The sequence below is a fragment of the Sminthopsis crassicaudata genome, chromosome 1 (genome assembly GCF_048593235.1).
Source record: "Sminthopsis crassicaudata isolate SCR6 chromosome 1, ASM4859323v1, whole genome shotgun sequence".
Classification (NCBI taxonomy): Eukaryota; Metazoa; Chordata; class Mammalia; order Dasyuromorphia; family Dasyuridae; genus Sminthopsis; species Sminthopsis crassicaudata.
This window is the reverse complement of record NC_133617.1, coordinates 168,112,341-168,126,268: the sequence shown is the minus strand read 5'-3', so window position 1 is coordinate 168,126,268 and position 13,928 is coordinate 168,112,341. Positions and strand designations below refer to the sequence as shown.

Sequence of the window (13,928 nt, the reverse complement as noted above, 5' to 3'; positions counted from 1 at the left end):
GTGTTTCACCATTTCTTCTCCAGATCCAAGATTTGGGCTGGGTAAAGTTAAGGAAAATAGATCACATAGTAATTTATATATCTGGACGCAAGACATTTGCCTATATAACCCTCTTGAGGTGTCCTTGAATTCCATACTTCAAAGAATCTATCATCAAAATATCTATTTCAGTAAAGGATTTAATGGCTTTAATCATTCCATAGTGTAAATTTAATTTTCCAAAAGTTTAAGTTCTGCAACTGGTAGGTGCAATGTTCTGGAGATACAAAAAAAAAAAAAAAAAAAAGTTAAAGACAATGAATGCCTTGTGAAAAAATGCTCTAAATCACAATTGATTAGGGAAGTGTAAATTAAGACAACTCTGAGGTACCACTACAAAACCTCTCAGATTGGCTAAGATGACAGGAAAAGATAATGATAAATGTTGGAGGGGATGTGCTAAAACTGTGACAATACATTGTTCGTGGAGTTGTAAATTGATCCAATCATTCTAGAGAGCCATTGTCACTATAATCAGAGGGCACGCAAACTGCATACCCTTTGTCAAGCAGTGTCTCTATTGGGCCTATAAGAGATCACATAAAAGGGAAAAGGACCCACATGTGCAAAAATGTTTGTAGCAGCTCATTTTCTGGTGTCAAGGAACTGGGAACTGAATATGCCCACCAGTTGGGGAATGGCTGAATAAGTTATGGTATAGAAATGTAATGGAATATTATTGTTCTATAAGAAATGATTAGCAGCATGGAGAGATTTCCATGAATTGATGCTGAGTAGAACCAGGAGAACATTGTATACAGCAACAAGATTATATGATAATCAACTCTGATAGACATGGCTCTTTGCAATAGAGGTAATTCAGGCCAATTCCAATAGGCTTGTGATGAAGAGAGTTCTCTGCATCCAGAGAGGGAATTGTGGGGACTGAGTGTGAATCACAACATAGTATTTTCACCATTTTTGTTGTTGTTTGCTTGCTTTTTTTTTTCCTTTCTCATTTTTTCCCCTTTCTTTCTTGTGTAGTATAATTATGGAAATATGTGTAGAAAAATTGCACATGTTTAATATATATTGGATTGCTTGCAGTCTAGGAGAGGGAAATGGGGGGAAAGGAGAGAGAAAAATTTGGAACACAAGATTTTGCCAAGGGTTATATAAATTTGAAAATAAAAAGCTATTAATAAAATAAAATTTTAAAAAAAGAATGCCTACTTTCAAGAAGCTTATCTTTTAGTAAAACTAATAGAAGGAATTCAATAAAAAAAAAGAGAGAGAGAGATCTGGAGTCAGAGGTTCTTGGTTTGAGACTGGGCAAATCATTGTTCCTTTCTGAGTTTCAGCTTCCTCATTCATAAAATGGAAGATTAGACTAGAAGCAATTTAGAGGTATCAAATAGGGAGGGTAAACTCTTCTTAAGTGCTTCCCCCCCCCCCCCAGATTAAAATGTAATTGAAAAATAGTTAACCAAATAAAACCTAGATAGAATATCTAATAAAACTAGATAGAACAGATAATGATTTTCTAAGTTATATGAGCCTGCAAAGATCTTTATGTACAGTGTCACCTGGACACCATTGGACTAGATGACCTGTCAAGATCCTTACAACTCAAAATTTATAATCCTAAGAACACATAATTATAATACAGATAAAAAAATATAATTGTTTGTTCTAACCATTCTGGAGAGCAATTTGGGACTATGCCCAAAGAGCCATAAAAATATGCATACCCATTGACCCAGGAGGGAAAAGGACCTTCACGTGCAAAAATATTTGTGACAGCCCTTTTTGTAGTGGTTAGAAACTGGAAACTATCTGGATGCCCATTAGTTGGAGAATGAATATGTGGATGTTATGGAATATTATTGTTCTAGAAGAAATGATCAGCTGGATGATTTCAGAGAATCCTGGAGAGACTTAAAAGAACTAATGCTAAGTGAAATGAGTTGAACCAGGAGATCATTGTACACGGCAACAAGATTGTAAGATGACCAATTTTGATGGATGTGGTTCTTTTCAATAATGATATGATTCAGGCCAGTTCCAATGATCTTGTGATGAAGAGAGCCATCTACACCTAGAGAGGACTGTGGGAACTGAATGTGGATCACAACATAGCATTTTCACTTTTTGTTGTTTTTTGCTTGTTTTTTCTCTTTTTTTTCCTTTTTGATTTTTTGTGTGCAGCAAGTTATATAAATATGTATGCATATATTGGACTTAACATATTTTTACCATGTTTAATATATATTGGATTACTTTCCATGGTGGGGGTGAGATTGAAACACAAGGTTTTGCAAGGGCTAATGTTGAAAAATTATCCCTGCATATGCTTTGAAAATTAAAAAATATTAATAAAATAACTGTTTGCCCAGGAGAAGTCAGATTCATATTGGTGTCAGTTTGGAATGTGGGGGAGAAGCAGGCTTTGATTTTTTTTTTTTTTTCCTGCCAGCCAGTATCAGTAAAAACTAATGCATATTCTAAGTAGGAAATGTAAATTGAAGTTCAAACACTTGGAGTTATTATTCAAAACTTATTCATTAAACAAATTCAGCTTCATTTTACCTAGACTATTTTCCTTCAGCTGCTAGAACCATCCTATTCATGGATGTCTGGTACCTACTTTGTATGAATTTTGTATGTGTTTATTTGTATAGTCTCCTCTGATAGAATATAAGCTTCAGGAAAAGGGATTTCATTTTTGCTTTTATATCCCCAATGCCTAACTCAATTTTTTAATCAATCATAGTAGGTTCTTAATAAATTCTTGATATTAACTCATGCCTTCCTTACTCATGCAGAGTCCTTGAATAAGTCATTAACCTGTCTCCCTCAGTTTCTTCAACTGTAAAATGAGGAAAATATGGCACTTTTCTCATAGGGTTGTTATGATCATCAAATGAATCACAAAGCATTTAAGTGCAATGCCTGGCACAAAGTGGAAGCTTAATAAATACTTCTTTCTTTTATAAAACATTATCCTCTTAAAAAAACACTTGGTCAACTTTCTAAGAAAACATAAGAATAGAAATCTCTCATCATTTTTTATGGCCCACTTTTAGATATATTTTAAGTGACCAAAACCTATTTCTAATTTTCTTTAGGTTTACAATCAGTTTTTAAATGAAAACACAAAACATTTAAAAGTTTAAAAGTTTATTGCCAGAAGAGCAACCTTGCTGCAGACCCCTTTTTAAGATTACAAAGAAAAAGTCAAGATTAACAGACTTCAGGTGAATTAATAAAAAGGAAAGGCTACTAACAATCATGCACATTCTGTTTAGTTACAGAAATAGCAAACGTACATTAAAGTACATTCGAATACATGTGACAAAAACTCCAAATATTTCATTTTAGATCAGAGCCCATACTGAAGAACTAAAATACAAAATGCATTTCATAGTGTTTGGGCTACTTATTTTTTGTTAACTTGTTTATTTTGTAGTTGTGAATCTACATTCAAATTGGGAGCTGTTACACGATAAATTGAAAAAATTTTAGGTAACAATACACTGTGATTTTAAAAATCTTATCAGTTTAATTTTTTAATTTCTAAAATGAGTAACAGCATAAAGTACATGCAACAACAAAACCTTTTTCAGAAATTACTCAAAACTTTAAATGGGAAATAAAAGAAAAAAAAATAATTCTAAATACATAATTTTGATATTCTTACAAATGATTACTACTACTACTACTACTACACAGAATATACCCAAAGCAAATCATGTTCATTTGAGATGAGCTGAGAAGATAAGTAGCCAGAAATGGCTTCACTATCTGATTTTAAACGTTGCTTCAATTTCTAATAAGCCATCACCCTAAGAGCAAACTATATTATCACCACTACAAATATGTTTTCTTTCTTTTTCTTTAACTTTTTATTTAATAAAAGTATAGGTTCATATAAAGACAAGACCTAGCAACTACTGCCAACTAACTAATGCCCAATGGAGCTACTGCTAAATGTGTAGGAATAAGAATATGATGAATTCCCAGATGCATCAAAGCTTCCTCTCCTGGATCCACTACGTGAGCCAGAGCGAGATCCAGATCGAGACCCTGAACGGGACCCTGGAGCAGAAGATACATTATATGGGCTTGGCAAACCCTTGGAGGAAACTGAAGCTGCCTCCAGCAGACGTAACCCAGTGATATCTTCCACCATGGATCGATTCATAGCATCTTTGTAGGATATTTTCAATTTGGTTTTGGGGCAGGTTAAGATCTTGGCATAGTTGTTAGTGTCATGAAGCTTCTGAGCTGCTCGACCGTCAATGAACCCTTTTCTGATAGCCTCTTCAGAACTTATCCTTCCATGAACCTCTGGGTCAACAAGGCCTCCAGTGAGGTACTGGAATTCCAGGAAGCGCTGACCCGCCTCATAGGGTAACCATTTCTCCTTAACTGCTTCTGCTGCTGACATCTTCTTCTTCCCTTTCACACCTTCAAAGCCAATAAATGCTTTCTGTGCTGGCTTCAGCCTGGTCGCCATATCTTGGTCAATGAGGCCCTGGGAGACTGCATCTTGAAGTGAAAGCTTCTGACCTGTGGTGGGATTGATGATGCCTCCTGTACAAGCTTGAGCTTCCAGCAGCCTCTGACCTGTGATGCTGTCTACAATCCCTCTCTCTATACCTTCTGTAATTGAAATTTTCTCCAAGTTTTCTGTGTCAAAGATGGCTGCAATGGGGCTTGTCTCCTCTAAGGGGTCAGACCAAGAGCTGCTCCGGATGGTTAAATTTCTGATGGTGGAAATGGTAGAGGTCTTGCTTACAGATTCATGTCGAGAGCTACTGAAAACTTCATCTCCATTACTACCACTACCAATATTGCTACTACCATTTTTTAAGGAAATCATATCAGCAAACTGAGTGAGGCTGAGGCTGCCAGAGCGGTATTGCTCAAAGAATTTTCTGTCAACAAGGCCTTTGTCAATAGCATCTTGAATATCATACTGACTGCCTGTTTTCCGGTCAACTAGGACCACCCTGGTGGAGCCATCTGATCCAGTGATGGTTATTTCTTCCCACTCACACTCTTGCTCACAGAGTTCTATAAAAGTGTCATAATCAATAAGACCCTTCTTGTAGGCCTCTTGAACAGACATTTCCTTATTGGTTTCTGGGTCTACTATGACCACTCTCCGTTTCCTGAGTGTATTCTTTTGTGATGTCTGTATTGGTTTCTTCTTTTCCTTTAAGGGCAAAAGACAAAGTCCTGTTTCCTCATCCTTCATGCATCTCTCTTTTAGTTGCAAGTAGGTGAGATTTTCTTCTGTGTTTGGATCAAAAAATCCCTTTGTGTCATCACTGGGGTCTGATAAGATTTCACTTAACTCTTCATTAAAATAACCTCTCTTGTAGGCCATGTCAACTGGTAAGCGATGGCTCTCTTTTGGATCAATGATTCCCCCTGTTGCAATCTGAGCCTCCAATAAGCGAATTCCATGACCCTTCTCAATAAGCTCTTTGTTCATGGCTTGGAACAAGGAGATGATGTTTCCAGTTTCTGGATCCTTATACCCAGTGACTGCCCGTTCAGCCGATAGGAGTTTCTCTTTGAATTCAATGCCCACTAATCCACGTTTGTAGGCTTCTTCCACTGGTAACCTCAGGTTGCTGACAGGATCCACAATAAAACCAGTGGCTGCTTGAGCTTCTAGAAGTTCAAGGGCAGTACCAGGTCTAACCAAACCAATTTTCATGGCCTCATAAATGCCGAGCTTTTGCTTTGTGGTCTCATTGTAGATGCCCGCTATGCAGCTGGAACCCTGGAGGAAATCCTTAATTCTCTCCCCAACCTCATCATAGGAAATCTGGCCTGATTCGAGTTCATTTACAGTGGATGGCCGCAAAATTCCAGAATCCACCAGTTCAGTCACTGTGACAGGTTGCCTGATTCCCTGGAATGACATGCTCCTCTTCTGTACTAACAGTAAAAGCAAGCCGGTGTGTGGTTCAATTCTGCACCTTTCTCTCAGCTGCATGTAACTGACCTTCTTTTTGTTGACGGGGTCCACAAAGTTCTTCTGACTGTCTCGGGGATCATTAAGGGACCTATATAAGTCTCGATCAATCAGCCCACGGGACAAAGCGACATCTTTTGGCAAAAAGACACTGTTAACGGGGTCCACAATGCCTCCTGAAGCAATCTGAGCTTCTAATAGGCGCATTCCTGTTTCTCTGTCAATCAGATTTTTCTTGATGGCTTCAGAAACACATACTGTCTTGCCTGAAAATGGATCATCAAAGCCAGTGACAGCCTTTTCTGCCGTATAGATCTGCTGCCGATCATCAAAGTCAATGAGATCCCGAGCAATGGCACTGTCAACAGTCAGCTTCTCATTTCTATGGGGGTCGATCACACCTCCTGTAGCTGCCTGGGCCTCCAGGAGCATTACTGTAGATTCTGGAGTAATAAATTTCTTCCTCTTGGCCTCCACCAAAGAGTACTTTTCTTTAGGAGAAGCAGAAGCCCCAGCAATAGCACCTGCTCCACGAAGGAAAGGTTGGATTTCAGAAGCAATTTCTTCTACTGACTTTTTCCCCCTCAAGAGTTTGTCCAAAGTAGTTTTGTCTATCAGCTGACATTCATAGAGTTGCATTGCAGTCACCTTTTTCCTCAGCCCATCAAACATCAGTTTTGAGGGATCAATGGACCACTCCTCTTCAGTCTGTGTCTCCCTATGAGATCCATATGGACGCTGTTTGAGCTTATCAATCTCTCTCTGCATTCTACAACGTTCTGATTCCATCTGCGATTGTGTTTCCCTGGTGGAGTCCTCCAGCTTTCGTCTGCACCTGTCCTCAATTCTCTTGATCTCTGCTTGCAATCTTTCAATTTCACTCCTTAAGCTGTTCTTCTCTCTCTCACTCTTTTCTCTTTCAGATTCAATCTTCCTAATAGTCTCTTCCTTGCGGGAATACTGACTTTTCCACTGATTTAAGTCATTCTGAATTTGTTGTTTCTCACACTCAAGTCGCTGTTTCACCCTCATCTCTGACTCCAGGGTGGCTTTTGCACGATTCAGTTCATCTTCTAATCTTTGCAACCTTGCTTTGTCTTGTTCCAGGACTTTGATTTTTACCAGCAGGCTCTCTCTTTCTTGCACAACTTGAGTGCATTGATTCTTGGATTCATGAATCCTATTAGATGCCTAAAATTTAAAAATAAAAATAAATTAAATAACAGTATTGATTTTATTTCTCGTAATTAAACCTCTCTGGTGCTAATGTGCACACTCTTTCCCTTCCAATCTGTGTCTTCAGTTTGTCATTCTACAAGTTTGCTTTCTTTAAAATCTATTCCATTGCCACCCAACATCTATTTCTTCATACTCACCACTCTTATCTCCTCAAAGGAAATGGAGACATTGCAACCCTAACTATCTTATCTTGATCTCTTATGTGAATTTAAAGCAATTTTGATCTTGTTAAAGGTGATCATGTGTATTATGTTTACACTAAAATATTTAATATAGCAAGATAAATACTTTGTATTTGCATATTGCTATATATATGGGTAGGAAAGTATTTCTAATGAAACCGACACAGTTCTATTCCCACACAAATATTGTCTATAGAAGTCAAACATATTAGAAGTTAAAGAAATCAATTTTTTAAAAATTAGGTGTTAAAAGAGATCAAAACAAAAAACAAACCCAGGAACACTAAAATTGACATGCAAAAAAGCAACATGCAAGGGAGTAGTGAAAGGAAAAGAGAATAACCACTAAGAAAGAAGAGAAAAAGGATGGAAAAAACCTACATAGAAAACAGCTTTGTTGAGTGGATAATTTTTAATTCAAGCAAATTTGAAATCATGCAGATACATGTTAAAGATCTCTATAAATATATATGTATTTATATATATAAAGCATATATTCAAATGAAGAAATTGTCTAGTATGCAAAGCAAGACAGATGCGGTCCTGCCTTCATATCCCAAACGTCCCACCTGCTCTTAAGGACTCCAATGAGTTACATGCAGGTTATACACATATGAAATTTTGGCTAAGGGTCAGGGCATAAGGACAAAGCATCAAAAGTTCTTGTCAAGCAGTTTTCTGGATTATGATTCATGGTCATGCTTTAGGGAATACACAGCGGATAAAGATAATTAGAGTTAGTTGGAATAGCAAAAAAACTACTTAAGGTTAGAAGACTATTTAAGTGAATTGAGAAAAAGTAAAGCCATGATCAAATATTTGTGAATACCTCTATAGCCTGCTTTTGGAATTTTTCAATTTCCTGTCTCAAATTTTCCCTTTCTCTCTGTAAATCATTAATCAGCCCCTGTAGTTCCAAGGTTCTGTTGTTGCTGATTTGTAGTTGGCTTCTTAGATCAGAGATGGTAGCATTTTTATCGCTATCAGCTTCACTCCTTCCTCTTCGTAGCTCATCATATTCCAGTCTCAGGTTCCGTAACTCTTCCTCTAGCATCAGATGTTCTTTGGTCAGGTTCTCTGTGAGACACTGGAGTCTCTCTATTTCTATCTTACTTTCATTAAGACTCCTGCTCTTGTCTTCAATTGCCTTCTGGAAGTGCTCATTTCTCAAGTGAGCCTGTTTCACATTCTCTTGTTCCTGCACCAACTGCCTCCTCAGGGCTTCAACCTCTGATGCCAGTTTTCTCAACTCCTCTTGAGTTCTCTGCTTCTCTCTCACATGTCCATCCAATACATCTCTTTGCTGTCTGAGGTCATCCTCACTTCTCTTCTTGCTAATGGATGTTTGCTCTAGCTGCTGTGTCAGGTTGGTGATTTTGATCGCTTGTTCTTTTAAGGATCTCCTCATGGACTCCAGTTCATCTTCTAGCTTCTTCCTCTTAGAACACTCATCAGAAGCAGTTTTCTTCAACCTGCTCAATTCATCTTCAACTTTCTGTTTTTGGAATTGGAGGTCTTTTAGAGAACTTTGGAACCTTGAAATATCTTGGTCCTTTATTGTTCTCTCTTGAGAAATTCTTTCATAGTCAATTTTCAGACGTGTCAGTTCTTGTTCGTGAATCTTCAGTTTGCTTATTGTCTCTGTAGCATTACTATTTGCTTTCTGCAGATCATACTGTGTTCTTTGTAATTTTGCATTTTCATCCTCCAGACATTTTCTTTGATTTGTTTCAGTTTCTATCAACTGTTTGAGTCTTTCAAGTTCTTTGTTTTTATCCTGAATGGTTTTGGCAGCATCATCAAGTGACTGCTTGTATCTTATGCTCTCTTCTGAGCGCATCTGAATGACCTGTTTCAGCTCAAATTCCAGCTGCTGTTTCCTCTGAGAGATCTCAGTGCCAGTCACCTTCTGCTGCTGGACATTTTCCTCTACCCTTCTAAGATTCTCTGTGGTCTGAGCCAAAGTATTCTTCAGTCTCTTAATCTCCTCTGACAAACTCCTGTTTTCTCTGGTTAGATTATCTATCTGAGTCCGATAGCCACTGGTATCTTCTTCTTTTTGTTTGGTAAGCTGGTGGAGTGTAGTCTTGGTGATGTTTATTTCTGTTTCAAACTGATTCTTTAAACTAATAATTTCCTCATCATAATTGTTTCTTACCTTTCCTAGCTCATTCTCATAGTCCCAGCGGCGCTTAGCCTCCTCCTGATACTCACTTTTGAGTCTTTCTATCTCTTTATTTTTATCCTGAATAGTCTTTGCAGCCTCCTCGAGGGACTGCTTGTGCCTGGCATTGTCCTCTGAGCGCTGCTGAATGACCTGTTTAAGTTCGATCTCGAGCTGCTGCTTTTTTTGCATAATCTCAGACCCACAAGCTTTTTGCTGAATAGCATTTTCTTCAGCTCTCCTTCGCTGCTCTGTGGTCTGCAAGATGCTGTCATTCAGCCTGACAATTTCATCTTTCAGATCTCGGTTTTCTCTTGAGAGTCGATCAATCTGGTTTCTGAGACCTTTGGTATCATCTTCCTTTTGCATAGATATCTCCTTGATTGTGGTCTTCGTAATATTAATTTCTGTCTCATACTTGTTTCTTAAATTACTCATCTCCTCATTATAGTGGTTTCTTACCTTTGCCAGCTCATTTTCATATTCCCTCTTCCGGGCGCCCTCCTCTTGAAGAAGAACCCTCAACCTTTCTATCTCGTACTCCTTCTCCTTGATGGCTTTTTCAGATTCTAATCTTTGCCACCCAAGGTTTTCCTTTTCACATTGCCTTGCTTTCTGCAGTTGGTCATAGTCATTCTTCTGTTGGTCAAATCTGTCCTCCACAGACTTTCTTTTCCTCTTTTCATCTTCAATTTCATAGGTAAGTCTTGTGATCTTCTCATTGAGCTCTTTTATTTGCCCATAGCACTTATCTAGGTTTTGTTTGGCTGATTTTCCATCCAGCTCAGCTTGTCTCTTTAGCTCCTCCAAGCTCACAAGTTTTGCTCTGAATTGGGAGCACTCTGCCTGATATTTCTGCAAGTTCTGATCCAAGAATTTGTTCTTGTTACAGTTTTCAGAATTAGCATCTCTGGCAAGACGAAGTTCCTCTTCCAAAACTTCAATTTTGGTGTTTTTCAGCTGTTGGATTGAAAGAACAAAATATGTTGAAGTAATTGCATTTCTAACCCCGGATTCATACACATTTCATATTAGAGCAGTTAAGGAGCTGTCCTCAGAGTCAAGAAGAACCAGATTCAAGACCCACCTCTACTGTGGGAACTTGGTAAGTCAATTAATTTTTTATGGCCTCCTGACAACTCTCTCAGATGTAAATTACTGAAAAGTAGCGGATCTGCTTTGGATGAAGAGGTATCTTACTAGGAGCTCCTTATACCAATAAAATCACAATTATGCATAAATAAAGTAGAAAACAGCTATCCACAATATCTGATATTGTGAAGACTTTTCTTATTTTGAACTCTATTCATCTTTTTTTTTAAGCTCAGTTGTAAAATAAGGAATATTTTTGAAAATTGTGTCTTTGGTTTTTATTCTTAGGTATAAAAATGTTTATTAACTATTGATCACACTTTAGATGAGCAAACTTTTGTTTATTTATTTGGGGGAGGTAGTGCATTTAGCCTTTTTAACTCTTGAACTTAGCAGTCAATCTTAAGTGCCTATTAAATGCCAGGCACTGAGAATGCAAAAAGAGGCAAAAAAAACAGTCTTTGACCTCATGGAGCTCACAAATAAATGAGCATCTCCAATATAGAACACCCATGAAACCATACATACCCCTTAGTTAATACTTCCTTTATAACAAACTCAACATGTAACTTTCAAAGCTATCCAGTTGCAAATCTGTAAATTTATTGTGAAAGGGAGCTTCTTGGGGAAGAAGGGTGACAAGAGAAACTTCTTTTATCACTCCAGACAGAAATGCTAAGCAATAACAAAACTATACTTATATTCTCAATATGAAGAATTTTATCAGTCTAGTGCATACTGACAAATTTAAAAGAAAGAGATCAATAGATGTTAAGGATTTTTAAAAAAATTTAAAGTCTTAATAATACCTTAAGGTAATCAAGATTTTGGTTGGTAATAAGAAATGGAGCGCCCTTCATTACCATGGTCTTAGAGCACAAGATTACCATCTGCCTAACAAGTCAAATGAATTTCATCAAACTTTATACATATATGATTACATTTAATAAGGATCTAAGACTTTATTCATGTCATGTCTAGCATGTAATAGAGGGGGGATGACAGCAAAGTTCTACTGTGTTTTGTTATTTATGTTAAAAAAAGTCACCCAAACTAATTACCTTCAGGTCATCTAAACTTTTCAACATTTCACTTAGGAATCTGTAATAGTCTCCAGATCTTGTAAGAAGTTCTATGTACCGAGCATGGATTTCTGCAGCCTAAGGAGAGGAAAAAAATAAACAAAAAATCCATCATATTCCAAAGATTTCTAAAAGTTTTACCAGTATGTCTTTTGAAATAATGATATATTTTAGGTTGTAGCATAGTAAGCATAGTAGTGCAAAAGTCCAGAGTTGTAGCAAAATAAAGAACTATCAGCAGATCTTTATAAGTCATATAATGCAATCCTGTACCTCTACACAGTTTCTACTAAACCATTAAATATATTTTAATATAATTACTTTCTTTTCTAATCCTAGGTATTTTATCTTATGCACTTAAAAATATTATTCCAAGAGGAGATCACCAGATCTGCCAAAGCATTTAATCCCTCCACTATCTAATGCAGATGTATGTTCCTAACAATTTTCTCAGAGAGATTCAATTTAGTTATCATTTATTTTAATCTCCCTTTTCAACCATCTTTTTGACCATCACAATTTATATACATTTTTTCAAATGAATTCAAACTGAGTTTAAATACTTTCTAAAAAAAAAGGGCTCACATTAGAAGAGTCAAGGATTGTCAAAAGCAACAAAGCTAAATTGCTTTGTTTATGATATCCCCCTCCCCAAATTTAATGTAACAAATTTTATTATGGACCTCTTGCAGGATGACCCCTGAAGGGGACTGAACCATAGTTCTCTTTATAGGTATGTTGAGCAGAGTTTCCAGTCCTGAGGTGTATGATGCAAGTTGAAGTTCATAATCCTGGAAAGGAAAAAAAAGAGAGATTAAGAAAAATAAATTCCTAATGGACCTCCAAAAAGTAATTTGGGTCTAAATTTCCTTAACAATTTACATCCCTAGGAATAAATACAAAACAGAGGCTGTATAAAGTCCTAAGCATATAAATATGTGCTATGACATAGATTACTCAAAAGTGATGCAGATTCATCCTAAAATATACAAAATAATATTGAATTATTGCCAAGGAAACCAACAATTAAGGTGCATTCAAATTTATTAATAAACATTTATCATTTTCTCTCCCCTATAAAGAAAAAGAACTACAATCACTATCCTAAGAAGCTTTTATGTTAAAGATATAGGAAAATATAGCAGAAGTAACATTATTAATGAAATATTGATATGGTCATAAATAAAACATACCTTAATGGAATTTGAACAGAGTTCTGCAATCTTCTGTACTTCTTCTGATTTGTCTCGTTTACCAGATATTTCATTGTGTAAATTCTACATAAGAAAATTAAATGTTTAAGTGGTGATTTTGATGTATATGAAGCATTTTTTTTTCATAGCAGATACAATTATTTCAACTGATGCCCTAAAGATCCCTTAATTATGTTGAAAATACTAAAGATTTAATATTTCAAAACACAGATAATAACTATGTTGAGCCAGTATAGATGACTGATTAAAACTATTACATCAAAATAGCTTGTACCTTTTGTTCATTCAAAAATTTCATAACTGTACTGGAATCTCCAAACTTCATGGATTCCAAAGAATCCTGGCGACGTTTGGCATCATAGATCCACTTGCAGAATGCTTGATAATTATCCCGGTAATTTCTCAACTGCTTAATTTGTTTTTCTAAGTCCCATAATCTGATCATAAAAGAAATGATGAAATTATTAAAATTCCTCCTTTAAAAAGCTCTGAAGTTGCAATTTCAAGAACTTTTGAGTAAAATAATTAGCATTATATTTCATTTATACAGGCTTTTTGGAAAAGACTATACAAGTTTTCTACTACATTCAGTCACACTCAGAACTTAGAAAGAATACAAGAGCATGCTAAATGCTAGCTCATTGACTATATTTTTCCAAGTACAAGATCAATTTAGGTAAGAAGGAGAATAAGGCTCATGCCCTTTCAGGCTAAAGTGTGACATTCAATTCCATTCCATTCAATAAACAGTTATTAACCAACTATTATGTACCAAGCACTATGATAAGCAATAAGAAGGATACAAAACTTAAACAGGATATGATCCCAGCATTCATAGATTTTTTCAGACTAGACATATCTTAGTTTATGGTAGTTTCCCTTTTAATCACTTCAAGAAGTGCTGACTATAAATGGAACTAATAAATGACTTAAATATTTTCAGCATGTACTGAACCATTTCATCCACAAAGCAGAATCATATTT

At 36.4% G+C, this 13,928-nt stretch overlaps 1 protein-coding gene across 2 annotated transcripts in view; it reads right to left on the bottom strand.

The window, feature by feature from the left end:
* Positions 1–3,142: 3,142 nt before the first annotated feature.
* DSP (desmoplakin) overlaps positions 3,143–13,928 on the bottom strand; it is a 48,430-nt gene continuing 37,644 nt past the window's right edge. The window contains exons 19-24 of one of the 2 annotated variants that reach the window (XM_074271138.1): positions 13,219–13,381; positions 12,924–13,007; positions 12,414–12,521; positions 11,710–11,808; positions 8,222–10,516; positions 3,143–7,162 (exon numbers count right to left, since the gene is read on the bottom strand). In XM_074271138.1, the coding sequence (XP_074127239.1) occupies positions 3,944–7,162; positions 8,222–10,516; positions 11,710–11,808; positions 12,414–12,521; positions 12,924–13,007; positions 13,219–13,381 (5,968 nt within the window). In that variant the 3' untranslated portion in view covers positions 3,143–3,943. The remainder of the gene's footprint in view (positions 7,163–8,221; positions 10,517–11,709; positions 11,809–12,413; positions 12,522–12,923; positions 13,008–13,218; positions 13,382–13,928) is intronic. The other variant, XM_074271147.1, reaches the window with a different exon arrangement.